Consider the following 27,875-nt stretch of genomic DNA (forward strand, 5'->3'; position numbering starts at 1 on the left):
TTCCAGCCCCCAAAAGTATGAGTTTGAAGTATTTAGCGCTTTCACTGGGGAGCGACCATTGTACAGTCTGTGGACTAGGACAGCAGCTCTTTTCCCAGGGAAAGGGTGCCTGGGCCTTGGGAGGACTAAGGTGGAACGAGAAGGAGCTTCTCTGTAACAACTCATCTAAAGGATCGTGGTCCAATCCCAGACCTCACTGCGCGAACCAAGGCCTAAGAACACCGGCCTCCTTCATCCTTGCATAGTAACAGCCCATAGGTTGCTTTCTCTGGAAGCCAGGAAGTATGGACTCAGGAGAAAGGGAAAAGAATGGAAAAGTAAGGGGCGGAGCCGCCTCCGTCACACCCATTATCCGCGTCCAGCGGCCACTAGAGTCAGTAGTGCTGTGCGCAGGCGCAGAGCTGGCCTCCGCCTGCCTCCCCTCCCCCAACACCCTCCCCTCCTCCCGGCCGCCCCTCCCTCCCTCATCTAGTGTGTTTGGCGTTACCATGGAGTCTGGAGAGGCCCGCGATCGCTGTTTGTTGCCAGGGTAACGCGAGCAGAGGAAGGCAACCGTGGCGGCAGCTGCGGGCAGCGATGGTGACCAACCCGGTGCACGGCCTGCCCTTTCTCCCGGGCTCGTCCTTTACGGACTCCACGGTGAGGGCCAGCCCGAAGGCTTCCCCACTCGGCGCGCCTCTGCTCTCCTTCCTCCGGCAGGCTCCACCGTCCTCGCGCATCCCAGCCTCCGCCGACTTTGCTCGGGCCTCTTGGTAGTCCTCTCACCCTCCCGGGTCCTCACGGCGGCCCTGTTCTTCCTTTCCTGCCCCATCTACCTGCCTTCTGGCCCGATTAGCCCAGGCTGTCTCCAGGCTTCTCCCCAGGCTTCTCCCCAGCCGCACTCTAGCCCTACTCAGCGCCTTCATCCTCTCCTACCTTCTCTCCCCAGCTATCTCGTTCTTGATCTGTCTTGCCTCTTCTGACTCCTCAAGATCACTGCCCTTCATTCAGCCCCTTTCCTCTGTGTGTTATCTGTGTGCATCTTTTCCACGCACTCCTTTCCTGACGGGTCTTCCCCTCCAACCCCGCCAGACTCTGGCTTTCTAAGTTAAGAGTCACTTTTCTCTCCAGCTTCAGCCTTTTCTAGAATTGAATCCTGCCCCCGCCCCATTCTGGTTTTCTTGTAGTTTTTCTTTGTAAAGCATTCCCATCTTCCTCGTCTCCGCATTTCTCCTACCTCACTTAACCACATGGACCACTTGGTGTTTCTCTTCCTGTAGCCTGCGTTTTAAATATATATATATATATATATGTATATATATATATATATGTATATATACACACATATATATACATACATACACATATATATACACACACATATATACACATATACATACATGTATGTATGTATATACACATATATGTGTATATATGTGAATGTGTATATATATAAATGTATATGTATACATACATACATACATACATACATACATACATACATACATACATGATTCCTTTTCCATACAGACTGTGTATGTGTGTGTGGCTGTTTTATCTTGTGTGCAGCCTAGGCTGGCCTCGACCTTGAAAACCACCTGCCTCGGCCTCCAGAATGCTTGGCGTTAAAGACATGCCAGCGCACAGGGCTACTATTGCAGGGCTGTTTTTATTCATCGTCTAGATGAAATTAAATGAAGACAGCTCCAGGGTGGCGATGCACCTCCATGGTGTCAGCTTTTGGGAAGCTGAGGCATAAAGATAGCCAATCTTAGTCTAGCCTGGGCTACATAGTTTCTGTCTCTAAACAACAGTGGATCCAAACCAGACAGAACAAGAGCTGGCATGAAAAGGAAGCCTAAGCCAGGCCTGGAAGTGGCTCAGGGGATGAAGCACTTGCTGTTCACGTGGGAGGAGTGGAGTTGTCTAGAACCCACCTGAACCCAAGCAAGCAGCTTAGCTAGACTGGCCCTTACCTGACGCAGCTGCCTGTGTCAACGCTGGTCTTTCATATGTATTCCCACATCCATGCAAACAAGCATGTGCACATGCATACAGACCTACACACACACACATACACACACACACACACACACACACACACACACGCTCAGACCAAACCACCCCAACAACAACAACAACCCCATATGAAAGCCAAGCAATAGCAGTGATTTGGATTCTTGGTTTCCTCTTAACATAGGTTAGCTATGAATCCATTTCTTCTGATACCGGGTCTCAAGCAGCCCAGGTTGGCGTCACTCCATACTTACTGTATAGTCTGGGCTGATCTGGAACTGATCCTCTGGGCTCCTAAGTGTGGGGTGACAGGCAGGTCACCAAAGGCAGCTCTTCGTGAGTGCCCGACACACTCTACCATCTCTCAAATGCACTTGGCATATTAAAAAAAAATATAAGGTTACAGAAATATTCTGAAGAGTCAACATTAAGATTGGGTGGTGATGACCACAAGTGAGCCAGCAGTCGTTTGTATTTGTATAGTTTAATGGTGTAGACTCATTTCTCTACACATTTGTTTTCTTCCTTTTTTTTTTGTTTTGTTTTGTTTTGTTTGCTTGTTTGTTTGTTTCGAGACAGGGTTTCTCTGTGTAGCCTTGGCTGTCCTGGAACTCACTCTGTAGACCAGGCTGGCCTTGAACTCAGAAATCCACCTGCCTCAGCCTCCCAAGTGCTGGGATTAAAGGAGTGCTCTACCACTGCCCGGCTTCTCTACACATTTCTTAAGGAAAATTATTTCTTCTACTTGTTTTCTAGGGGATGAAACTTTCAATTTCAATTGAAAGTGTGGCGGGAGATTGGATTCTGACTCTCTTCTAGTCTTGTATTAAGATATAACATGGTCAATTTTTTTAGAGATGCAAGCTCATTAGGTGGGATTGCTCTGTGTTGTTTGTTTAAGACAGGGTCTCATTTTTTTCACCAGACTAGCCTGAGGTTCACTGTGTGACCTAACCTGTCCTCACACTCACAGTGATCTCCAGCCGCCATTTCTTAAGTATGGGATTAAAAGAAGTCTACACATGGTGCCTGGCCAGCACCATAGGTTTTCTGTCTTAATGAACTTTTAAAATTTTATGTGATTTAAAAAACGTAGACATTGTCATATGCTATGCAGCATCAGCTAAGGTGTTCGGTGTGTGTGAGTGTGGGTTATATGTGCACATGTGTACAGGCGTGTGCACCACACATCCAGGTTGAGCAGCAACCACAGTTTGGGTTCTTGGTGGATGCCCACAAGGAAACAGTTGAGTTGATTTATGAGATGATAGAAGTGTGGACAGAAATGCCAGACTTTAAATATTTACAGGGAAAGGTGAAGTGTCTTGAGCGTACTTTTAGGAACTGGTTTTCTCCTTCCACCACCAAATTCAGGTGGTCAGTTTTGGTGCTAAGTAATCCTTATCTACCAAGCTCCCTTCCCCCACCCCCAACCCCCAGCCCCACTATCCAGTTTTGGTGCTGGGAATTGAACCTAGGTCTTTGACCATTCTAAGTACACCATCACCAAGCTGTGCTCCCAGTCTCTAGTGATATTACTTCTGTCTTTAGAGGTTGCAAAGAGAAACTGGAAGCTGTGTGCCTCGCCCAGCTCAGTACCCCTTATTCTATGACCTGTGTTAAGCGTCTGGGACAGTTCCTGCCCAACTGATTTGTAACCCAGAACACATGGTGCTTAAAGAAAGGTCTGTGGTCCGCACTCTTTTAGCAGAAGACCCCATACTACTCGACCTTTTATGGTAGTAGAGATCTTAAAAGATGAGAGGGATGATAGACTGGACTCTAAGGAAAATGGGAGATAGACAAATTCATCTTTCTATTCTTAATGAAAAATAACATTTGTGATTATTTGTCAACCATGATATGTTAACTATATTACATGTATACGATTCGATAGTAAGCCCCACAAAGAACATAAAAACCCCACAGAATTAATATAACTTTGATTTTGTTTTCCTCCTTTGTCTAATTTTTTTTCTATTTCCAATGACAAACAAATGTTCAGAAAAGGAACATAATCTAGAAACACTTAGTTCAGGATGTTCATCAAATCCAGATTGCATGCTTATAATTATAGTGTATTTATTATAATTTTATATGATGCCCTCCCTTTTTTGTCTTAATAAATTGTGGACACTTTACCCGGCTGCTGCATGATACTCAAAGTCATTTCAATTCTGGCATAGCAATCCACTAGGTGAAATTTCTATTGTTTCCTTCCGTTTTCACGTGTGCTGTTTAAATCGTTTCCGATATTTAAGTATCGTAGGCACACACATATATTTGTCTCTATTATAATCAGCTTCGAGCATATTGCCCTTTCCCATAATTTTGGAATGTGTTTTAAAAATCAGTGTGTAAGGGCAGGGTTGCCAGGTGTTTACATATATGCTGGCAAGCTGCTTTTCAAAAACTTACATGAATGTTTCAGTGTCAATGTAATATAATAAGAAGAGCTATTGCTACAGATGAACTTCAGAAAAGCAGATCTTCTAAGGTCTTGGTTCATGATCTCCGGAGAAGAAGAAAAACAAAATTAGCAAAAATAAAAATAGAATATAGATGAAGTGTTATGGTAGAGGCAAGTCGGACATCACAGAAAGGGCTGTTCTACTTTAACCTTAGATGGTTTCTATGTCCCTCCTTGCTCCTGATCCAAGCAGTTCAGTTTAAAATACAGAGTCTTTGCATGCAGTGGAATATGTTGATGTAACGTTTTGTGATGCTAAAAAGCCAATATTTGGAGCTGCAGAGATGGCTCAGCGTTTAAGAGCAAGAACTGCTCTTGCAGAGGACCCAAGTTCAGTTCCCATCACCGCAGTCAGTGGCTCGTGACCACCTGTACCTCTTCGTCTAGGAGATCTGAGGGCGTCTTCCCTCATCCGCACATATCCACATAATTTTAAAAACGGACTTTTAAAGCAACCGTTTACGGTATGGTAGTTTAGGAAGTTTGTTGTTTTACTTAAAGATTTATCCAAGGTTATTAATGGTATTCCTCTTTTCTTCAGAAAACAGCATTCCACAGAAGCCAGACACTGGGCTACAGGAATGGCTATGCAGTTGTCCGACGTCCTACCATGGGGATAGGCGGGGACCGGCTCTACTACAACCAGCTGTCTCAGGCTGAGCTGGATGAACTGGCCAACAAGGCACCCATCTTGACGTACGGCCCTCTGAAGCAGGCCCCACCTGCAGAGTTTGTTCCTGCGCATGTGGCTTTTGACAAAAAGGTATCATCTGGGATTTTAAGGGCACCCCTTGACTTCAGATCTGAGACTCGCCCCGTGTTACCCAGTAAACCACAGGATTCCCTGAATACTGTTTAGAAAATTGTTTAGAAAATTGCATCAACCTTTAATCGCAGACACCTAAACTGAGCCTTGCAGAAGGCTTTCCTGGGATAGTTTCCAAAGGCAGTTCAAAGTTGCTTGAATTCTAAGTCCCACATTTGGGATGCCTCGAGTTCATTGCTTTGTTTCCCACCTACTCTACCACAGAGAGCCCTTCATCTCTATGGACTGAAAACATTCATTCATTCAATCATTCATTCACTCATTCATTCATCCACCCTTTCCTTATCGGTGCTATTTATATTTCAAACACTCTAATGACCATTTTTCTCTAGCAAAATTCACACTGTTACAAAACAACAAGAACAAACCCCTCCTACCTATGACTTCTTTAGGAAGAGAATTTTACTTCATCCTTGAGCCCCAAACTGCTTTCCCAGAGACAAGAGCGGTGTGGTCTGTGAGTTTGGACAGGCGTTGGCTGCCACAGCTCTCTGCCCTCTTCCAGCTCTTTGAGTGGGTTACCCCTCCCTTCCCTCCTTTGGTGGTACACAAGGCTGTTTGTTCTCCTTCCTGGGTCCCCACTCCCATCTGTCTGGTTCCTCCTCCTCTGGTGTCCCTGCCTCCTTGGTAGAAGCAGAGGTAGGGTTCTGCTCTGATCCCTGAAGTTCCCTTCATAGGAGACATCACCCACTTTCGTGGATTCCGTTGTCTTTTTAGGGCAGACAAACTGTCAGTATTTCTATTCAACTCTGAAAAGAACGCCTCTGAACTCCAGGCCCTAGCCATGGGCCGCTTCTGACAGTGGGATATCCTCTCCTGGGTGAGCTGTTCTTTATACATAGCCACTGCGTTTGTTTACTCATCCATCCATCCATCCATCCATCCATCCATCCATCCATCCAATTATCTATCTATCCATCTATCTATCCTCTATCTATCCTCTATCATCTATCTATCATCTAGCTGTCTGTCTATCTATCTACCTATCTATCTATCTATCTATCTATCTATCTATCTATCTATCTATCTATCATCTATCTATCATCTATCTATCATCTATTTTTTTAGCTCCCATCATTACCCAGCACCAGATCTGCTGTCTCTGTCTGGGTTCTGAGTTTCTATGCTTGTCCCTTTCTCCTCCATATTCAATGAGATGCCAAGCTAAGTATTTCTCTTTCACTTCCACCATCATTGTTTTCAAAGTTCAGACAAGTACTGTGATCTCTACAAATGCAGAAGGTTAGAACATAAGCCAAGACCACTGACTATAGAATTCAGTGAAAAGATACATCTTTAGACAGAGTATCTAAACATTTTTTCCCTTCCTATCTCTATGTTATCATGGTCTCAAAGTAACGCAGGACAGATTATATGAATATATTAATACGTTTTAATATTAATACATTTAATACGTTATTAAATTATGTTAATACATTTTGTGTTAACACTAATTCCAGTTGCTTCCTTATAGAGGCTTAGAGCTCTTTATTCTTAACAAGAGAAGGGGAAATTTTCTGAAAATCAGCAGACAGCGGGCTAGAGAGAGAGAGTACAGTGGTTAGGAGCACTGGCTGGTCTTCCAGAGACTGCACCCGAATGGTGGCTCATAGCCAAGCTGCCTGTAACTCCAGTTTCCAGGGTCTCCGGCATCCTCTTCTGGCTTCCACAGGTACCAGGCATGAACATAAAAAACAAGCAGTCAAAAACCAACCGTCAAACAATTAAATTCTTTATATAATAGAGGGGTTATGTTTTTATTACATGGTTTCACTTTGTAGCCCAGGCTAGCCTTGAACTTGTAACCCTGTTGCCTCTGCCTCCTGAGTGCTGAGGCTATCCACTTGTAGCGCTTTGTTTGGTGGTTAGAAGATCCTATGTGCCTTATGTCAGAGGAAACCCAAGTGATTTTACGGAAATGTACTTAACCAAGTTCAATACATAGACAACAACAACTTCTGTAGTGTTTTAATGCTTAGATTTTACTGAATATAGTTCTTGTCAGTGAGCGTGGAACTAGTCAGAGAACTTGAGAATGTAATACCTGAATCAGTCAGTTTCTTAGAGAAATATTAAATACACTGTAAGGTACCAGTTTCCCTACAGAATCTGAACATGGGGCTGAAGAGATGGCTCAGTAGTTAAGAGTGCTCGCTGTTCTATAAGATCTGAGTCTGCTTCCCAGCACCCAGGGCAGTTACTCACAACCTCTTTTAACTACAATTCCAAGGAATCTTGACACCCTCTTCTAGCCTCCACAGGGACCTGCACACAGCCTCTCTATCTTCTCTGTCTCTCTGTCTCTCATCTGTCTCTCTTACACACACACACACACACACACACACACACGCACACGCACACGCACACGCACGCATGCACTAAAAGAAGAATCTGACACACGCACGCATGCACTAAAAGAAGAATCTGAGCATAATAAAGTGACTATAAAATAAGATAAAGTGAGGTCAATAGTGTGTACCTTAAAAAAAATAGTGTGTACCTTATTTAGCCTTTCTAGAATTTTCAGATTTTTCTTATAATAACAGTTCATTTGTAGATGTGCAAAGATAGAAGATTAATGTTAATCTATATTGATCATATGCTAGGGGATAAAAAAAAATCTATTCTCAAGAATTTGATGACTTGGAGAGATACTTGGTAGTTAAGAGCATGTGTTGCTGCAGCAAAGAACCCGGGTTTGATTCCCAGGATGCAGATGGTGGTACCCAACTATCTGTAGCCCCAGTGTCAGGGACCCAGTGGGCACACAAGCAGAACATTCAGATACATAAAGGAAATAAATAAAAAACTAAAATTTAAAAAGAATTTGCTATCTCTTGCATTTTTAAAAAGTAACAAATCCTAAAATTTCTGCCTGTGTGGCCTTTTTTAACACAAGTGGGTAGACTGTGTGCCACCTCCCATTCTGAGGCGAAGATCTTGTTATTACAGATCTGTCACTCTGTGCTAGACATGGGGATGCCTCAGGAATGTGGCTGCAGCCTCAGTTTCAGTCTTGGTCCTTATCTCTGAGCTCATTCCTTTGCTAAGCAGCCCCGTTTCCTTATGGTATCTATGAAGGTGTGGGTATGTCACTGCCTTTACTGCTACCTCCCTAACGCACAGCTCAAACTAAGCACATCAAATTTTATCTAGTCACACCTCTCCCTTCCCCAGGCGCTCCACTGCCACGCCTTCTTGTCCGTTCGTGTCAATTTGTTAGGAGCTCCAATTTTTCCGTCTCATGGGCCAAAATGCCCCGGTCATTCTTGTCTATCCTTCAATACCAACTTCCTTCCCCTAATCCAGCCCAGTATCTTAAATCACTCCCTACAACATCAGCTCAAATTTCACCTTACCATGCACATTGTTAAAGCCACTTTCTCTTAAAGCCATGTTTCTGTTTCTATGGGGTCAGCACTACATCCCTAGCACTGAATTTTCCTCAGTACAACATCCGGTTCCTACTCCCCCCACCCATCCCATCCCCAAACACACACACACACACACACACACACACACACACGCACGCACGCACACACACACCTCTCCATTAATCCATCAGGCTCCTCCTACTGTCCCGTGGTGGTCACCTGCTATTTCTTGCTACTTCTTGAGAAGGGCTGGTGCCCTCTTTGCCTCTATACTCTACCTATCTCTCCCACATTGTTTCCTTTCTCCATCTTCTTTTGCAATTGCTTAGAATCCTTCCCCTCAACCCCCGCCTGTTCAGGTTTATCTAAAACTTTCTCATACCTCAAATTTAACAGGTCTTGGGTCCGAGTATTCTTTGACCACTTTTTCCATGTGGGTTCCCCTTCCACCGCAGCCCCAACTAAGAAGCAGTGAAGTGTGTGGTGAGAAGGAGAAGCCAGTAGAGTTTTGGTTCCAGCTCTTTCCCATATATGGCCTCAGAAGGGCTATTTTACCAGTGTGGATGCTAACCTTCTTCCATTGTAAAAGTAGCGGTGTTGGACTAACTGATGAACTCTGATGTAATGGTTTGTATACTTATAATCCTGTGATTCAAACACACCATTTCCTGTGAGTTTCCTCAGTAGAGTTCACATTTTTAATTCTTTGCATTTGAGCCAAAATATTACTTCAAAATTGTCCTTCTCCTCCCTTATTTCCCCTTACGTATCCCACCTTTCATCTTTCTTCTTGGATCTTTATGTCAGGAGCCATAATGGACAAGCTAATATACTAGCAGAAGATTATCCTGAAATGCCTGCCTCGGATTATTATATAATCTGTGACAGGTGAGCCCCCATTCAGCAAGGCTGTGGGGGACTAATTTTAGGAAATATTCCTGCTATTAATATGTTTTTCCTGTTGTTATTATTATACATATATAATAATCAATAAGTAATAGCATACCCCTTTGGCAGACCTCTGCAGATCCACGAAGATGCACTCTTATAGTGATGATATGTAGACAAATAGATGACTTAAGTTTTAATGATGATCCCATAAGATTTCCTAAAATTATATCTATGATTATTAAGCTCTTTTATGATGGGACTGCTACTAGGTCCTTTCTTTTTTTTTTTTCAAAATCATTTATTTATTTATTTTTATATTTTTATTTTCTATATTCTTTGTTTACATTCCAAATGATTTCCCCTTTCCAGGATCCCCCCCCTCCCCATATGTCCCATAAACCTTCTTCTCTCCATCCATTCTCCAAACACCTCCCTCCTTTTTTCTCTGTCCTTATATTCCCCTCCAATGCTAGATCAATCCTTTCCAGGATCAGGACCTTCTCCATACTTCTTCATGGGAGTCATTTGTTATGCAATTTGTGCCTTGGTTATTCAGGGCTTCTGGGCTAATTAATATCCACTTATCAGAGATTGCATTCCATGTGTATTCTTTTGTGACTGGGTTACCTCACTTAGGATGATATTTTCCAGATCAAACCATTTGCCTAAAAATTTTGTGAATTCATTGTTTCTAATTGCTGAGTAGTATTCCATTGTGTAAATATACAGGGAACCAAATAACCCTATTAAAAAATGGGGCACAGATCTAAACAAAGAATTTTCACCTGAAGAAATTCAGATGGCCGAGAGGCACCTTAAGAAGTGCTCAACATCATTAGTCATTAGGGAAATGCAAATCAAAACAACCATGAGATTTCACCTTACACCAGTCAGAATGGCTAAGGTCAAAAACTCAGGAGACAGCAGGTGTTGGCAAGGATGTGGAGAAAGAGGAACACTCCCCCACTGCTGGTGGGGCTGTAAGATGGTACAACCACTTTGGAAATCAGTCTGGCGGTTCCTCAGAAAACTGGACATGACACTTCCGGAGGACCCCGCTATACCTCTCCTGGGCATATACCCAAAGGATTCCCCGGCATGCAATAAAGACACATGCTCCATTATGTTCATAGCCGCCTTATTTATAATAACCAGAAGCTGGAAAGAACCCAGATGCGCCTCAATGGAGGAATGGATACGGAAAATGTGGTATACTAGGTCCTTTCTATTGCCAAACTGCAATGAGAACTCTGCCAGTCTCCCAGGTGTCACAAGTTAATCGCTCTTAATGACAGCCAGGCTTTCTTCTACTCAGAGCACATTCCAAGAGGTTGTTGTTGGTTTCTGCGTTGATTTCTGTGGCTGCCGCTGCTGACCGGGCCCACACGTGCGCACCCCGGGCGCCGGGCCGCGGACTGCGGTGAAACTGTGAACTGCAATGAGGCACGCTAGACCAGATAGCTCCACGTGGGCTTTATTTAAGAAGGGGAAGGGGTAGCCAGCGGGAAGGGAAGGGGGAAGAGAAAGAAAGAAAGAGAGAGAGGAAAGGAGCGCTGCTCAGTTATATACTGGTGGTGAAGTAATTACAGGTAAAGGTGGGCTATGGAATTCTGGGTAAATGGCAGCCATTGCCTAGGCAACAGACCTATACATTGCTTTGCGTGGCGTCACAAGCTTTGCAGGCCTCAGGCCTCCCGTACCTACAGTTGTAAAACAATTAACCAAAGGTCATAAAAAGGGAACTAATGATTTATTATAGGTGCTAGGACAGAAGATAAAATATTGACTGGGTTTATCTATACAAAACTTCACTTATAACTTAGTTATGGTTTTAAACTTCTACGAACCTGTAGAGAAGACAAGTGATAGATGTTTCCATCTAGATAATTACTCCTAATGGATATGCATGTAAACATTCTCTGTTATAAACTTCTATTTCATTTATGACTTGGTATTTTGTGTGAACGTGTGATGAACTTTGTGACATGTGATCATGCATTCTGAAAGATGTAGAAGTACTGAAGACAAAAGAGATAGAGGACTAAGACTACTACTACTACTTCTCTCTCTTTTTTTCTCTCATACACACCATTTCCTCCTCCTTCTCTCTCTCTCTCTCTCCAGCTCTCTCTCTCACTTTTTACCTTTCTCCAATTAGAAGAACTTTTCCCTTTCCCACTTAGGATCTTTCAGCTTTTCCCTCTTAGATAGTTTTCATAGGAAACTTTTACAACTTAGTATTAAACCCATTAACCTCTTCTTTAAGCGTCCTGTTTTTCTCCCTGCAAAGACTTCTGACTAACAAGCTGAAAGTTAGAGCCCAGCAGTTCCTGCTGAGATAGAACAAAGACCACATTGCTTAATCCTCTGCTGTTAGGCTACAGGTGTTGATCACCTAAGCCAGCAGTCTTTCACCCTCAGAAAGAGCAAGAAAGTTTCTAGGACATTTCAGAAGTTATCAGCATTTTAGTACAGTTAGAAAGCCCTGAGACCCTCAAATTTCAAAGTCATCATTACCAGAGTCTCCATGAGTCTCCAGAGTACTCCATGCCTATGCTGTGTCTCCACCACCACCTTCACCGGGCTGGGAGGCTCCTGGCCACTGGCATCTTTAAAATAATGTCTTCCATCTCATTTCTTTCCAAAATTGTTATTTGCATTTTTAACTCTTTGGAATTTTAAGGACTACATTCATAGTTTTCCTAAGCTATTTTTGTTTGATTTCCTACTTTTAAAAATCTTTACTTTTATATTCCTACTGATTAACACACATATGTGTCTTAATTTAAGGGTCTTAATTTTTCTCCATCTCCCACACACACACTTAAGTAGAGGTTTGGGTGGATGCTTTTGCTTACCTAGAACATCCTTCTAATGCATTGTTTCTCTGAACATAAATCTAAATAAAGTACCAAAATATAAGGTAATCCCATAGCATGCCAATATATGCTTTTATAACATGGTTCAATATTTTAAATGTGTACTCAATAAATTATTCTGGCATCACACTGAATGAAAGGTCCTCAAAAGGCTAAGCTTTGGTCTCTATGGAACACAAATGCTTCTGAACACTGTGAGGGCTTTTTATTATTATTATTATTATTATTATTATTATTATTGATGCTGTCCAATGAGTTTATGGTGGGACACTAGTTCCATTCTTCAGGCATTGTTCTCTTGTAAGAACAGTAGTAGTTGGTGTCCCCCAGATGACAATGAGAAACCTCCTTTTGGGTGTTATAGGTGCTGAAATTTAGTGCCTACTTCCAAGAAGATGTTCCCATATCAATGGAGGAGCATTACCGAATCCGCCGGGTGAACATTTACTACTTCCTTGAAGATGACAGCATGTCGGTAATTGAGCCGGTAGTGGAGAACTCTGGGATCCCACAAGGCAAGCTAATTAAACGCCAGCGGTTCACCAAGAATGATGTGGGAGACCACTACCACTGGAAGGACCTCAACCGCGGAATCAACCTTACCGTTTATGGCAAAACCTTCCGCATTGTTGACTGTGACCGATTCACTCAGGTACAGTGTATTGTCCGTGGGCCAGGGTGCTGCAGCACATTCTAGCTGGTGGAATACAATTAACATTGTAGAATCCATTCACTAGTGTACGGGGATAGACACTGCTGACTGCCTGTGAGTTACTAAACAGGTCAGTGTTTGTGTGAATGTGCACACGTGCGCCTCTCTTCAGTATGGGGTATAAACGTTAGGGAATCAATGCTAAATTTGTCCTAGCTTTTTAAGAAGTAATTATTATTTACACTTATTTTTAAACGATTTATTTAGAAAGTTTGGGAATATTATTGCAGCTTAACTTGCCTTAACTTGCCTCCACAGCAAAAGTGAAACATGTATTTTGTGAAATTTTGGATTTTTAAATGTTTGTCTTAAAACAATGCCTGAATTTTGCATATTTAAGATATCTTAGCATGATGCCTTCCTACTATATAAATGTGTGTATATATGTATATATGTGTGTATATGCATGTGTATATATATGTGTATATATATGTGTGTATATATGTGTGCATATACATACATATAATATACGTATACAACATACACACGTGCACACACACACACACACACACACATATATATATATAATGAAGAATACCTCAGGCAGTTATCAGCTATCATCTGGATTGTAGAGTTCGGTCACTGGAGAGAGTATCTCTAATACATGCCCAGTCTGTCAACAACTCATTAGTATCATCAGATCACACTTATTTTCAGACCATGATTTATGACTTTTAAAACTTTCAGAGAGATGTTGACATTAATTCTGAACTTTTAGGACTTTTTGGAAAGTCAAGGCATCGAATTAAATCCACCAGAGAAGATGCCCCTGGATCCTTACACTGAACTCCGGAAAGAACCTGTTCGCAAATACGTCACCCCGTCCGACTTTGACCAACTGAAGCAGTTTCTCACCTTCGACAAACAGGTAAGCCACCTAAGCGAGTAGGCTTCCTCCCGTTCAAATGTGGACTTGTGGCTATGGGAGGGCTGCCTTGACAGCCTGCACATGATGTAACCGTGGTCACACGGTGGTCCCATGTAGGGCTAAAAGGATGCAAGTGCCTAGATTTCTATTTACATACATTAAACATGGTGTTACATTTTATTAAGTTTTGGATATATAAATGCATGCCACGCATGCCACTGCCTACTGGAGAAGGTCCGAGGACGTCTGAGGACTGGCTGTCTCCTTCTGTCCTGTGGGTCCTGGGCATTAAACTCAGGTTGTCATGCTTGGCAGCAAGCTCCTTTACCTAATGGGCCATCTGGCTGGCGCTCAGCTTCATTATTAGCGATATATCATCTCTGTGGCATTGTCATGTGAGTCCCTCCATGCGCTCTCTAGGTAAAGCCGTGCCCGGGACACATGCATCTCCTTTCCTCTTTCCATTTCAGATTCCCCACTCCTTTTCCTCCGTCTTAGTCAGGGTTAAGGTTGTCTTGATGAAACATCATGGCCAAAAGCAGCTTGAGGAAGACAGGGTGTATTTGGATATTTGCATATCCTTGATTTTTTTTCTAACTTCCTGTCAGAAAGTGTTTCAACTACCGTCTGTCATTGTCTGGCAGACACATGTCAAAGCAGTGAAGCTAAATCTCTGCTTTAGAATCTTAAGTCACCAGTTTGAACTCCTCAAAGGTCCTTCGATTCTATGCCATCTGGGATGACACGGATAGCTTGTTTGGGGAATGTCGACACTACATCATTCACTACTACCTCATGGATGACACGGTGGAGATCCGTGAGGTCCACGAACGGAACAACGGGAGAGACCCGTTCCCACTCCTCATGAACCGACAGCGCATGCCCAAAGTTTTGGTGGAGAATGCAAGTAAGTTCGATTAAATGTGTCCTCTGTTTCTTGTGGGGGAGGGGCTGGGGTGTTGGAGGGACCCAGTAGGGTCAGTGGGGTTAATTTTTTGCACTTGGCTCTGTTGGTGCGGTGCGTTCTTGGGTTTTTAACAATGGTTTTTCTGTAATTTGCCTTTTAGACCAGGCATGCCTCCTGCATACTCCAGTAGAGATGACTTGACATGGCTAAAAACAGAACAAAACAGACAACAGACAATTCGCTTAAAGACAGATAGAGCAAGGCTTCTGTGGGCTGAATCCGTTCAGTGTTGGGTTCACTTGTTTGTCCCGGTGACTCGGGAAAGAACATGTCAGATAAGCACTTTAGCACTTGGCTATGTCCTAGCCCTCCCTCTTCTTTTTATTTTGAGACAGGGCCTCACTAAGTTTCCAAGATGGCCTCCCCTCACCCCGCCCGCACTCTGCATCCCAGCCTGGCCTTGATCTTTCACTCCTGCCTTGGCTGGCACATCCGAGCCCATAGAGCTCTTATCTTAAATGCATTTCATTGTATGCTTTCTAGCTTTTGATTTTTAGCTCAACTAAGCCAAGTGAGTTACATAGTATCTCACTAAGTGACACAGGCTGGCATGGAGTTTACTGTATAGACAGCACTCCTGTGGCAGGGCTAGGATTAAAGGTGTGTGCCTCCATGCCCAGCTTATATCTTGGTTTTGATATAGTAATTAGAACCAATAAACAAGATTTACAAAAAAAGCAGACAGTTAGGTCTTAAGAATCATCATTAGACTGCATAAGAGCAGAAAGTAAAATGAGATACTATAACATCTGCATAAAGTAAAATCCACTTTTAGTATCCATAGTGAACATTCATTTAGAAAGCTAGGACCTGTGTCTGAAGTATCTAAACCTATCTTTACAATGAGCAGAGAGTTGGGGAGACGGACAACCATTTTTGCAAGCTCTCTGGTTCATGCTGATCTCAATAAGCAATTGATGCATACCAGAGAAGTAGAAAATCAGGAGCAAAACAATCAGAGAGAGAGAGAGAGAGAGAGAGAGAGAGAGGAAAAAGAAGAAGAAGAAGAAGAAGAAGAAGAAGAAGAAGAAGAAGAAGAAGAAGAAGAAGAAGAAGAAGAAGAAGAAGAAGGAGGAGGAGGAGGAGGAGGAGGAGGAGGAGGAAGAGGAGGAGGAGGAGGAGGAGGAGGAGGAAGAGGAGGAGGAAGATGAAAAAGAAGAGAGAGAGAAGAAGGAGGAGGAAGATGAAGAAGAGGAAGAAGAAGAAGAAGAAGAAAGAGAGAAGAGAATCAGAGCAAAAATAAATAAAACAGATAAAAAGAAAAAACACAATTATTAAAATAGTTTATTTTCCAAAATAGATGATCAAAATTGGCTGTCTTTTAGTTGGACTAAGGAAAAAGAGAAGACTCCAAATTATTTATAAATCAATAAGAAGGGAAACATTACAATACATACCATAGAAATATAAAAGTTCGCTACAGGCTGGAGAGATAACTTAGCAGTTGAGTGTGTGCACTGATCTTGCAGAGAACCCGAGTTGGGTTTTCAGTGCCTACAAAGGGTGACTCATAATTTCCTGTAACCTCAGTTCCAGGACCTAACATCTCTGTGGTCCCCCCACACATATATGCACACAATCAGAAAGAAAATAAATATTTTTAAAAGCTCATTAGAGATCATTATGAACACATAGATGCCAAAATTAGATATCTAGAAGAGATGGACAGACTTCCAGGCAATACAACTCTTTTAAGATGGAGTCAGTGTAAAAAAAAAAATCTTTAAAGATGAACAGACCAATAACAAGCCCCAAGTTCCTCACTAAAGCCACATGACCATCTCAGGAGTCGCAGAAAATGCATTCAACATCCTTCTTTCTTTCTTTCTATTAGATATTTTTTATTTACATTTCAAATGTTATTCCCTTTCCTGGTTTTCCCTCCAACTCCCCCTATCCCATCCCCCTCCCCCTCCTCACCAACCCACCCACTCCCATTTCCCTGTCCTGGCATTCCTCTATACTGGGGCATCGAACCTTCTCAGGACCAAGGGCTTCTCCTCCCTTTGATGTCCAACAAGGCCATCCTCTGCTACAAATGCAGCTGGAGCCATGAGTCCCTCCATGTGTACCCTTTGGTTGGTGGTTTAGTCCCTGGGAGCTCTGGGGGTCCTGGTTGGTTCATATTGTTGTTCCTCCCATGGGGCTGCAAGTTCCTTCAGCTCCTTCAGTCCTTTCTCTAGCTCCTCCATTGGGGACCTTGTACTGAGTCCAATGGTTGACTGAGAGCATCCACCTCTGTATTTGTCAGGTTCCGGCAGAACCCCTCAAGAGACAGCTATATTAGACTCCTGTCAGCAAGCACTTGTTGGCATGCACAATAGTGGGTTTGGTGGCTATATGTGGGATGGATCCCCAGGTGGGGCAGTCTCTGGATGGCCTTTGCTTCAGTCTCTGCTCCACATGTTGTCTTTGTATCTCCTCCCATGGATATTTTGTTCCCCCTTCTAAGAAGGACCAAAGTATCCACACTTCTTGAGCTTCATTTGGTCTATGAATTGTATCCTAGGTATTCCAAACTTCTGGGCTAATATCCACTTATGAGTGAGTGCATACCATGTGTGTTCTTTTGTGATTGAGTTATATCAGTCAGGATCATCAACATACTTTCTTAATAAAATCACTAAACACATTATATTTAGAAGGAATGTTGTACTTCAGTGAAAAAAGATCCCATACAATAAACCTGGCATTATCCTGAATGAGGAGAAGCCACATGTCTGTCTCTAAGATGCGAATGGTTACTCTCTTCTGCCAGTTACAAAAATTAAGTCAGAAGAGATTGATGATGTAAATGCCAGACATTAAACAAACAGGAGGAAATGACTTAAGAAACTGAAAAGGACAGGTTTGTTGTTGTTGTTGTCGTCGTCGTTGTTGTTGTTGTTGTTATTGTTGTTTTCAAGATCCCAAAAGCCCAGAAAAACAAAAACAAAATATACAAAAGGACTTTATGAAGTTAAAAAGTTTCCACAAAGGAAACAAAGAAAGGGTGAAGAGACAACATATAGAATGGAAAAAAATTGCAAACTAGCTTTTGTAAGGGATTAGTATCCAAAATACCTGCAGGATTAAAGGATACATTCTCAATAGCAAAACCAAACAACTGGACAGACAGACAAAACAGCAAGTGGCCCTGTTAAGAATAGAAACTATACCTGGATGAATAGTCATAAACAACAACAACAACAAAACAAACAAACAAAAACCCCATAACAAAAATCATACAGTGCCAACAAGATGGCTCTGCAGATAAAGGTGCTTGCCCCGAGCCTGACAACCCCGAATCCAGTCCCTGAGACCCACATGGTAGAAGGAGTGATCTGCTTTGTGCTTACAGTTACACAGTGTGGTCCCCACCACAGTTGACTGGCTTTGGTGATGTCCAAAGAGACCATGCTGATCTGAAATAAGTCAACCCTTTGTTCTCAGAAAACACTGATAAAGCCAGACTTAGTTCCCAAATGCAAGACTCATTCAGTGTGAGTGGATTTCGTAATCATCTCATTACTTGTCTATGTCCCTGCCTCGTGTGTATGACTAAGCTGTGCTCTATTTACAGCAGTGGTGATCGTTAGGTGGACAGCAACCCATTACCTATGCTATTATTATTTACTGTCTATCTCAACAGAGTATTTCCTCCACAAAGATAGGTTACACAATTAATTGTGTAACCTCAGTGGTTAGCAGTGCACTTTGTGTACAGATAATCCCTAAGAATTGTTGGGTAGAAGATTGGGTGGGGAGCTGGAACCAACTTTCTTATATGCCCCATATGACTAGGTATTAATTCTTGGGATCTTGAAGGTTTGTGATAATAGTGCTAGCTGGGTGTAGAAGAGAGATTTTGTGAAAAATATCTGGCATATTATTTGTGTATTCTGTCAAAGATTGAGAAACACAGCCTGATGACCCTTGGTAGGTACTCAGCCCTTAAGCAGAGCCAGCCCTCAAGAGTACTCAGCACTTGTGTCAAGCTTTCTTCCCCTGTTTATTCCTTCACCCTTCTAACCCCATCTCGTATTAGAGAATTTCCCTCAGTGTGTGCTGGAGATCTCTGATCAAGAGGTGCTGGAGTGGTACACTGCCAAGGACTTCATTGTGGGGAAGCCACTCACCATCCTGGGGAGGACCTTCTTCATTTATGACTGCGATCCGTTCACCCGACAGTTCTACAAAGACAAGTTTGGAATACCCGATTTACCACCAGTTGATGTGAGCAAGAAGGAGCCACCTCCCGTAAAACAGGTAATGGGATAGAAATCCTGAATGTGGTAAGAATAAGAGGCAGACACTGAAGAACTCCATAGAAACGGATGACTTCTATATGACAGAGACTCACAAAAGAAGAAATACAGAGCCCATCACTGTATGAAATTACCCACAGTCTAGTGATAACCAAAGGAACAGAGCAACAATAATGAGGCTTTATAATCTTCTCAATTTTAAAGATTTTTCAGTACCTAGTGTTTGTCTCATGGATACAATTTGCCCTTACTGTTCATGGGAAAGCCAGTTAGAATAACCTTTCTGAGGTGCTATCTGTTGTCATCTTAATTCCTTAGAATATTGTTTATCTTTGGTCTATCTTTGAGGGCTGTAAAGCATGTTTTAGGCAGGATGAAGAGTGAGGTTGGAAAACTTCATTTATCCGTACTGGTAGAAACTTGTCAGGTCTGTAGATCAAGTAAGTGTATGCGTATTAATGTGGAAAATGCCCATGGCATATTCCGAGCGACCAAGTATTTACAGTTCTGTATATAACCTCTGCTTCTAAAGGCTAGGCAACAGTTGTCAGAATGGCTACCTTATCAGTGAGCACTGTTTCTCTTTGTAGGAGTGGGAAGGTAGCAGGCAGGAGGATGTCCAGAGAATGTCCTTTTGATAGTCACTAGGCAGCTATAATGTTTGCTTTTATAGCAAAGTTTGTGTTAGTTTTAAGATGTTTTAATTTTTCCCATTTTCTTTTAGATGCAAGGTTTATCTAGTTGCATCATTTAGCTGCATCTAGATCAATGGCATTAACTCAAAGTATATTCACATGGTTTCCCCACTGCTTCTAAGTCAATCTGTTTCCCACATCATGAAGGGTTTCTTTTGTTTTGTCTTGTTTTTAATGCTGGCCATCAAACCTGAGATGTGGCAATGGCAGACAAGTCTTCTGCTACCTAGCTATGTCTCTAGCTCTCTTAAAAGACTTAGATGGCATCGCAACCCAGCATTATAATAATACTTGCTTTAGAATAGTTTGTGATGTCTCTCAATTAACCTCTGTGTGTTCAGAGTTATGGGCCGGTTAGAGGATGCTCTAACGTCCTTTTGCTTTGCATACCCCTTGCTTGTCGGGTCCAGAGGTAACTAACTCCCTCAATTTGGTTCATTTAGAAAAGCTGAAAGACAGCTTAGCTACATGTAGAATTCTCCACTGGTGTGCTTTATTTAAAGGGTTCAAATTCAGGTTGAGAGGCGTGTGTGGCAAGTGGTTTCACCTCCACGAATCACCCTGTGGGCAGGCCCTCTTGGACCTTGTTTAAGGCCTTTGTTTTAAAGCCATTGTCAAGCACACCTCCCTTGGATCTTCAGGGATAGCATCTGCTTATTTTTTTTCCCTTTAAATGTGCCAGTTTCCTAGTTCTTTAATGTGTCTTCTGACTTGCTGAGAATAGGTTGTTCATTTGTTTTTGAGATGAGCTCTAATTACATAACCCAGGTTGGCCATGAATTTGCAATCCTCAGAAGTTGCTTTTGAGTGTCTCTGGGCTGGCTGACCATTAGGAAGACACTCACAGTGACCTCTAGTGAAATGCTAATACCAGTTGTTTTTCTTCCTGTTTTATCTCCAGGAGTTGCCTCCTTACAATGGCTATGGACTTATCGAAGACTCTGCTCAGAATTGTTTTGCTCTCATTCCCAAAGCTCCCAGGAAAGACATTGTTAAAATGTTGGTGAACGACAACAAGGTGCTCCGCTACCTGGCAGCACTGGTGAGCACCTGTGTTAAGCAACTGCAGATGTGTGTGTGCATAGCATGCTCGAGTCATTTGTGTGTTGACAGAGCTCTTCAGCGTCTACTTCCTGAATAGTAGAAACAGTTTTAGAACTTGCTGTGATAACTACATAGAGTACATTGTATGTTAAGTATAAAATGTTGAATTATACTAGTTTAATAGATAATGCCTTTAGAAATTTTTAAAAATCACTTTTTGCGTATGAATGTTTTGCCCGCGTTCATGCACTGTAGAGAGCAAAAAGCTGCTTGACCTGTCTTCCTCTGGGAATGCTGGGAAATGTAGTTTACAACCTATTGATCCAGGCTCCACTTGTCTCCCCCAGAATTTAGGCTTCGCTTCTTACAGACTCTTTCCCCCTAAACCCTACAGCACTACTTCTAAGCTATACAACTTTGTAAAACTCTTTGTGCTTTAGTACAAACTTTTGTACTAAGATAACTTCTCTGTTATCTTAGGGCCAAGCTAAATCCTGACTTCTCACTATGTTTACCTGTCATCTCCCTAGACCTTATCTTGAGAATTGCTTCTAAGTCAACAGAACCAACCTTACGGTCAAAGCCATAAGTACTTTGTAAAGAACTTCAATGTAAACATATCTTTAGCTTTGTTGTACTCACAGGACTGAGTTAATTCTTATCAGAAAATTTCTTCCAAATTTGTGATGTGCCTAAATATGGCCAAAATAAATGAAATGGTATCAGGCTCTTGAAGTTCTGGCCCGGTACTGGTATCTGAGTTGGGCTGAACAGAGTTTTATTTTTGCCATTTTGTGGACCATTTTCCTGCTGTCCAGAAGACCTGCAGGGACCCTCCCCCCCCCACACACACAATATACCATCGTTGTGGGCCCATGAGGCCAGAAGATAGGTGTCAGATCCTACGAGTAGAGTCCCAGGTGGTTGTAAAGGTTGTGTCTTAGTTAGGGTTTCCATTGCTGTGAAAAGACACCATGACCAAAGCCACTTATAAAGGTAAACATTTCACTGGGACTGGCTTACAGTTTCAGAAGTTCAGCCCATTATCATTATGGCAGGAAGCACGGCAGTGTCTAGGCAGACATGGTGCTGGAGAAGGAGCTGAGAATCTGCATCTTGATTCCCAGGCAGTCAGGAGTAGACTCTCCCTTCTACCATGGGCGGAGCTTAACCAAAGGTCCTCCTCCAACACTTCCTCCAACAAGGGCACACCTCCTTATACTGCTACTTCCCACAGGCCAGGGCCAAGCATAGTGAAACCACCACAGGTTGTGAGTCACTGTGTGGGTACTGGAAATTAAACCCAGGTCTGCTGGAAGAACAGCCAGTGCTCTTAACTCTTGAGTCTCTAGCTCTCTACATGCTGCCTTTGATATATAGCAGAACTCTTTTAAAGCGTGAGGCTTAGAAAGGAATGTAAGTTCAAAAGCAAACTCAAGCTTAAAAGGATGTGTTCATCATATTTAAGGAGATAAAGAGCAAGATGAAGGATTTCAACAGAGAATAACTCCCTCCCCCCCAAAAAAACCCCATATTATTTTGAGGATGAAACTGAAAAAAGGTTCCCAAAACACTTGTTTAAAAAAAATCAATCTATCACATTTTAAAACAAATCTCTTAAGAAATGGAGAGTAAAGGAATTGACTTAATCTTAAAAACCCCTTGTTTGGAAGTTTCTAGGCAGAGTGGTGTAAGGGAGAAGGGATTGAGTACAAGCCCAGGGTAGTTACTTGTGTAGCTGTAGGTGGGTTAGGAGTAGAGAAGGCACCCACTGCCCAGCGCTGAGCCCTGACCTGGCAAAAGGCCTGTCCCACACTTGCCAGTTCCCTAACATTGACCACTGTGGTGGTTTGAATGAGATGTACCCAGTATGTAATGAGCACTTGGTCCTCCTGTTGTTGGTGCCTTTGAGGGAGGTTTAGGAGGTTCAGTCTTGCCTTGTAGAAGTGTGTCACAGCAGGGTGGGGATGGGGCTTTGGCTTTCAAAAGCAACTGGCCATTCCCAGTTAGTTGTCTTCCTCCCGCTTGTTGGTAGAGATGTGAGCGCTCAGCAGCTGCTGTCCATCGGCCCCATCTCCCTCTGCTCCATCATCATGGACTCTAATGCTGAAGAACCATGACCCCAAACCAACCCTTCTGTAAGCTGCCTTCTTTATGGTGTTATCACATCAACAGAAAGTGAACACAGTCACTCTGTGGAAGGGACCCAGCTTTGGATGTACGTACAGTTTACTGGAATGTCAGAGCTCTGGGATTCTCCAGCAGTGACCCCCATGGCAGATAGGTGACCCCGGATGTTGATCCATTCCCTGACCCTGAGACTCAAGGCTGAGACTTTCACAATTGATGAGACCCGTGGGGGGGGGGGCAGAGCTCTTTTTCCCTGTTTACTTTTCTGCCTCAGTTGAGCCTCTTACCACCTTCACTTTTTCAGTTTGTCAGCATCCACCCATCTGGCTCTTCACAACTGCTCATTGGAGTGGTCTCTCCTACTGGGCCTGTGGCAAGCTGACCCATGCTCCAGGCCTGTGTATGTTCTCTCTTCCAGGCTCCCAGATAGCTCAGTTACTATCATTTTTGTTGCTTTGGTTTGGTTTCAAGACAGAGTTTCTCTTTGTTGCCCTGGCTGTCCTGGAACTAGCTCTGTAGACCAGGCTGGCCTTGAACTCATAGAGATCCACCTGCCTCTGTCTCCAGAGTGTTAGAGCTAAAGGCATGCACTACCACAGAGTCTCAAAACTGTGCCCAGCCACTGCCCTCTGAGGTGGGGACTCGTCTATACTGTGTTTGAGCCTTTCGGAGGCTGTGAGTTTGTCCGGTTGCTGGGCTCGCCTTTTGGGGGAGACTTCTTCCCCTGCTGGGAGCCATGTGGCTGGAGCTGTGCTCAGCCTGCTTTCTTCCCAGTGTTTTGCTCCTGTGATTCTCTGCTGTATCCTTTCATGGATAGAGAAGCATCCTTTTGTAAATGGACAAAGCACTTCCTCTCTGTCTGTCTTTGGACTCTCAAGTCAACATTTTATATATAGCAAGAGGTTCTTAAATAGAAACTCGAAGAATTCTTCTTCTCCAAAACTACAAATACTGGGTCTATGCTCATACAAGGCAACAATCAACTGGAGTTCAGTTACGATGGCTACCCTTGCAAGGCCTTCCGGGGATGAAGGTGTCTATTCCAGTCTGAACTCTCATGGCATGTTTATATGAATCTAGCTTGGTTTCATTTGTGCATTCCTAAAAAGATCATAAACGTTTATATTCTCTTTCCTTCATCTTCCTAGGAATCCCCTATCCCAGAAGACAAAGACCGTCGATTTGTCTTCTCTTACTTTCTTGCCACGGATATGATCAGTATCTTTGAGCCACCTGTTCGAAATTCTGGGATCATTGGGGGCAAATTCCTGGGCAGGACTAAAGTTGTTAAGTCATTCTCTCCTGTTGACAACCCCATCTACTATGGACCAAGTGACTTCTTTATCGGTGCCGTGATTGAGGGTAAGCCTAAACATAGTTCAGAGTTTCCTGTTGTCCTGGAAAATGGATTCTTCATTGCTGTGATTTGCTGCATTCTTAATCCATATAAGGGGTATTTTATTGTGTTCTGACTAAGATGATACTAATATGACTGTATTCATGCTACCATTTGTTAATCTCCTTGCTTGTCAATTAAACTATAAGTGGACTGAACTTGTTGACACTACATTGTTGTTTATATCAGCTTCATTAGATAGAACCTAAGGAAACCACTACATAATAATGCATACAGCTGCTCAAAATTCACTAGTCTGGCTGGATGTGGTGAAACACACCTTTAATCTAAGAACTTGGGAGGCAGGTGGATTTCTACATTCAAGGCCAGCCTGGTCTATATAGTGACTTCTAAGACAGCCAGGACTTTGTAGAGAGACCTTGTCTCCAAAAACCAAAACACAACAATTCACTAGTCTGGGTCACAAATGCTAACCTGTGGACTTATTGCTACAGGGTTGGTATTATTTTTCTCCTGAGTACATGAGAGACACAAAACTGAGTTAAGTGAGATGCTCCTCTCTCCTCAGTGTTTGGCCATCGGTTCGTCATCCTTGATACAGATGAGTATGTTTTAAAATACATGGAGAGCAACCCTTCCCAGTATTCACCAGAAGCCCTTGCCTCAATCCAGAACCGGATCCGGAAGCAGGATCTTCCTGCACCAGAACTGGAAAGGTATGTCTGACCACCTAAGGTCACGACTTGACATGTGCAGGACGTCTAGAGAGCAATTCCTCTCTGTGTGATTGTATGTGTATGTGGTATATGTGCATATGTGTGCACAGGCCCACATGCTCGTTCACCAGTGAGCAGAGGCAGAGGAGAACATTAAGTACCCTGTTCTATCACTCTCTGCCTTCTTTCTTTGAGGTACAGTGTCCCACTAAGTCCGGAAGGTGCTCAAGAAGCCGATGATCTTCCCATCTCTGCTCCCCACAGCACTAGAGTTGAGGGTACAGCCACAACCAAGTTTTTTGTTTCATTTTGTTTTGTTTTTTATGTAGGTGCTGGGACCTGGGGTTCTCACACCTGCAATGACTCCCTGAGCCATCTCTACTGGCCCCCCTAGAAAGTAATTCTTGTTGAAACAAATGCATAATCATGATTTAGAATTTCAAGTTTCTTTCACCTGGTAGAAGCTGTTGGGCAGATGTGGAAGATTCTTTGGGCTCAACATAATAACTATGATCTTTGAAGTCTTCTGGTTTTTATCCCTGTAGCAAATAGTTAATGAATGCCTGTTGAGTCTACTTCAGATGTTATCACTTGGCCATTGGTCTTACCAGTAAGCAAAATAGATAAGAAAGTTCTGTCTTTCTGCACTGACCTAAATAAGAGTTGACAGAGAGCCACATGAGTTTGTCATACAGTACAATCCATGACAAATCCATATCCCCTGATACTAAAGAAGATGTGGGTGGCAAACCCTTATGGAGGTTGGAGCCAACCCTTGGAGGGAAGGGAGATCTCTGAGTCCATGTGTAGAGATTTTCAGCGTGAGCACAGAGGCCTGCCAGTTAGCATGTTCAGCCGAGCATGTGCAAGGTACTGGCATGGCCAGCGAGAGTGGCTGGGGTGAGGGAGGGAGAGGAAGAAGGATGGGTGCTGAAATTAAAAAAAAAATGAGAGAAAAAAATCAACAAGGAGCTAGATGGTGTAAGATCTGCTGGGTTTTTGGAAAGGTACCAACTTTTTTCTGAATGAAGCAGAGATCCATCGGAATTTCTGAGTAAAAGAACAGCAGGGTTTGACCTATGCTTTAAAGACGACCTCCCCTGCTGCACTGATAATCCAGTCCGCCACATGTGGTGGTGCATACCTAATGCTAGCACTAGGGAGGCACAGGCAGGAGGTTCAAGAGGTAGAAGGCCAGCCTCAGCTACCTGGGGAGTCTGAGGCCAGCCTGAGCTACATGAGATTGAAGGAAGTGGGAGGGAAGGGAGAGAAAGAGAGATCAGGAGGGAGATTAGAAATAGGGGAGGGAGGGGAAAGTGTGGTCAGGATGTAATAAATTAGAGAAGAATAAAATAAGTAAACAAGGGGCTGGAGAGATGGTTCAGCAGTTAAGAGCCCTGGCTGCTTGCTCTTCCCGAAGTCCTGAGTTCAAGTCCCAGCAACCACATGGCTCACAGCCATCTGTACTGTGATCTGATGCCCTCTTCTGGCATGAAGAGCACTTGTATACATAATATATGTGTGTATGTGTGTGTGTGTGTGTGTGTGTGTGTATAAATCTTTTTAAAAATAAACAAATAGAACAATGCTGAGGGGACCAGTGCTGAGCATGAAGGCAGGAGACATGAGGAAGTGATCTGATTGGCTGAGCCAATGTGATGAAAGATACACTGCACAGGGGTTGTGAGAGAATCAGATGACTTCAAGAGGATTCTAAGATTGGGGCCTGAGCACATGAAGGACTTCCACAAACTGAGATCCGGACAATGGGGAGTGTGGGTAAAGGAGTTTGTTAGGGGAGTGTGGCAGAGATGTGGGTTTGGGACATGTTTTAGATTTAGGAGATAAAATAGAATCAAGGATGAGCTGGCATTAAGCAGGGAAGCGAGGGCTTCAATGAAGAGCTTCATCAGAGTTTATATTTGGCTTAAGATGGAAAAAAAATATGAGCAAAAATTACAAAACTACAAAAGCTGCCTGCCTTTGACCCCACCTCCCCGGAGGCCAAGGTAGACCTACTGCAAATTTGAGGCCATCGCAGGAAAACCCGGTCTCAAACAGCAGAAAAGGTGCTGGTGAATGTTAAGATTCTGTGGGGAAGGGAACTGACAGATGTGTGAGAGGTCGGCAGAATTGCTGAAGTGTGTGAGAGAGGATGAATCTAGCCAATAACTGGAGAGAAGCTGGTGCTGTTGGAAGAGCACTGTTTATCTACAACAGTGGTCCTAAAGCGTGTTAGTCTCAGACCATTCGTAATTTACAAAAATACTGCAGGCCCGTGTCATGTTAGTTATTTCTCTGTTGCTATGGGAAGATGCTATAACTGAGCAATTTATAGAAGGGTTTATTTAGATTTGTGGTTCCAGAGAGGTGTGAGTCTACTGTGGGAGCGAGGGAAGTGCTGAAGGAAACAGGAAGCAGGAAGCAGGAAGTAGCAGGCATGGAGGCATTTAAATGTAAGCACCAAGCAAAGAGAATGAGCAAGAAGTGGGGCAAAGCTATAAACACTCAGTCTCCACCCCCCACTGATGTCCCTCCTCCAACAAGGCTCCTACCTCATAAAGGTTCACAATCTCCCCAAACAGTGCAGCCAGCTGTGGACCGAGGACATGAGCCTATGGGGAGCTGTATTAGCTACGGTTCTCTAGAGGAATGGAGCTTATAGAATATATGAATATATGTATATATGTATATGTACATATAT

The 27,875-nt window shown here is 43.1% G+C and overlaps 1 protein-coding gene and 1 long non-coding RNA gene across 2 annotated transcripts in view; one reads left to right on the plus strand and one right to left on the minus strand.

Moving 5' to 3' along the window:
* Positions 1-453: 453 nt before the first annotated feature.
* Efhc1 (EF-hand domain containing 1) overlaps positions 454-27,875 on the plus strand; it is a 39,424-nt gene continuing 12,002 nt past the window's right edge. Inside the window, exons 1-9 of the mRNA XM_052192524.1 lie at positions 454-639; positions 5,007-5,228; positions 12,800-13,087; positions 13,866-14,015; positions 14,730-14,922; positions 19,010-19,230; positions 20,826-20,966; positions 24,247-24,460; positions 25,024-25,171. Coding sequence (XP_052048484.1) covers positions 577-639; positions 5,007-5,228; positions 12,800-13,087; positions 13,866-14,015; positions 14,730-14,922; positions 19,010-19,230; positions 20,826-20,966; positions 24,247-24,460; positions 25,024-25,171 — 1,640 coding nt within the window. The 5' untranslated portion in view covers positions 454-576. The remainder of the gene's footprint in view (positions 640-5,006; positions 5,229-12,799; positions 13,088-13,865; positions 14,016-14,729; positions 14,923-19,009; positions 19,231-20,825; positions 20,967-24,246; positions 24,461-25,023; positions 25,172-27,875) is intronic.
* LOC127692314 (uncharacterized) overlaps positions 6,671-27,875 on the minus strand; it is a 22,879-nt gene continuing 1,674 nt past the window's right edge. The window contains exons 2-3 of the long non-coding RNA XR_007979442.1: positions 19,101-19,154; positions 6,671-6,954 (exon numbers count right to left, since the gene is read on the minus strand). This is a non-coding gene — a long non-coding RNA (uncharacterized LOC127692314). The remainder of the gene's footprint in view (positions 6,955-19,100; positions 19,155-27,875) is intronic.

The sequence above is a fragment of the Apodemus sylvaticus genome, chromosome 9, assembly GCF_947179515.1.
Source record: "Apodemus sylvaticus chromosome 9, mApoSyl1.1, whole genome shotgun sequence".
Classification (NCBI taxonomy): Eukaryota; Metazoa; Chordata; class Mammalia; order Rodentia; family Muridae; genus Apodemus; species Apodemus sylvaticus.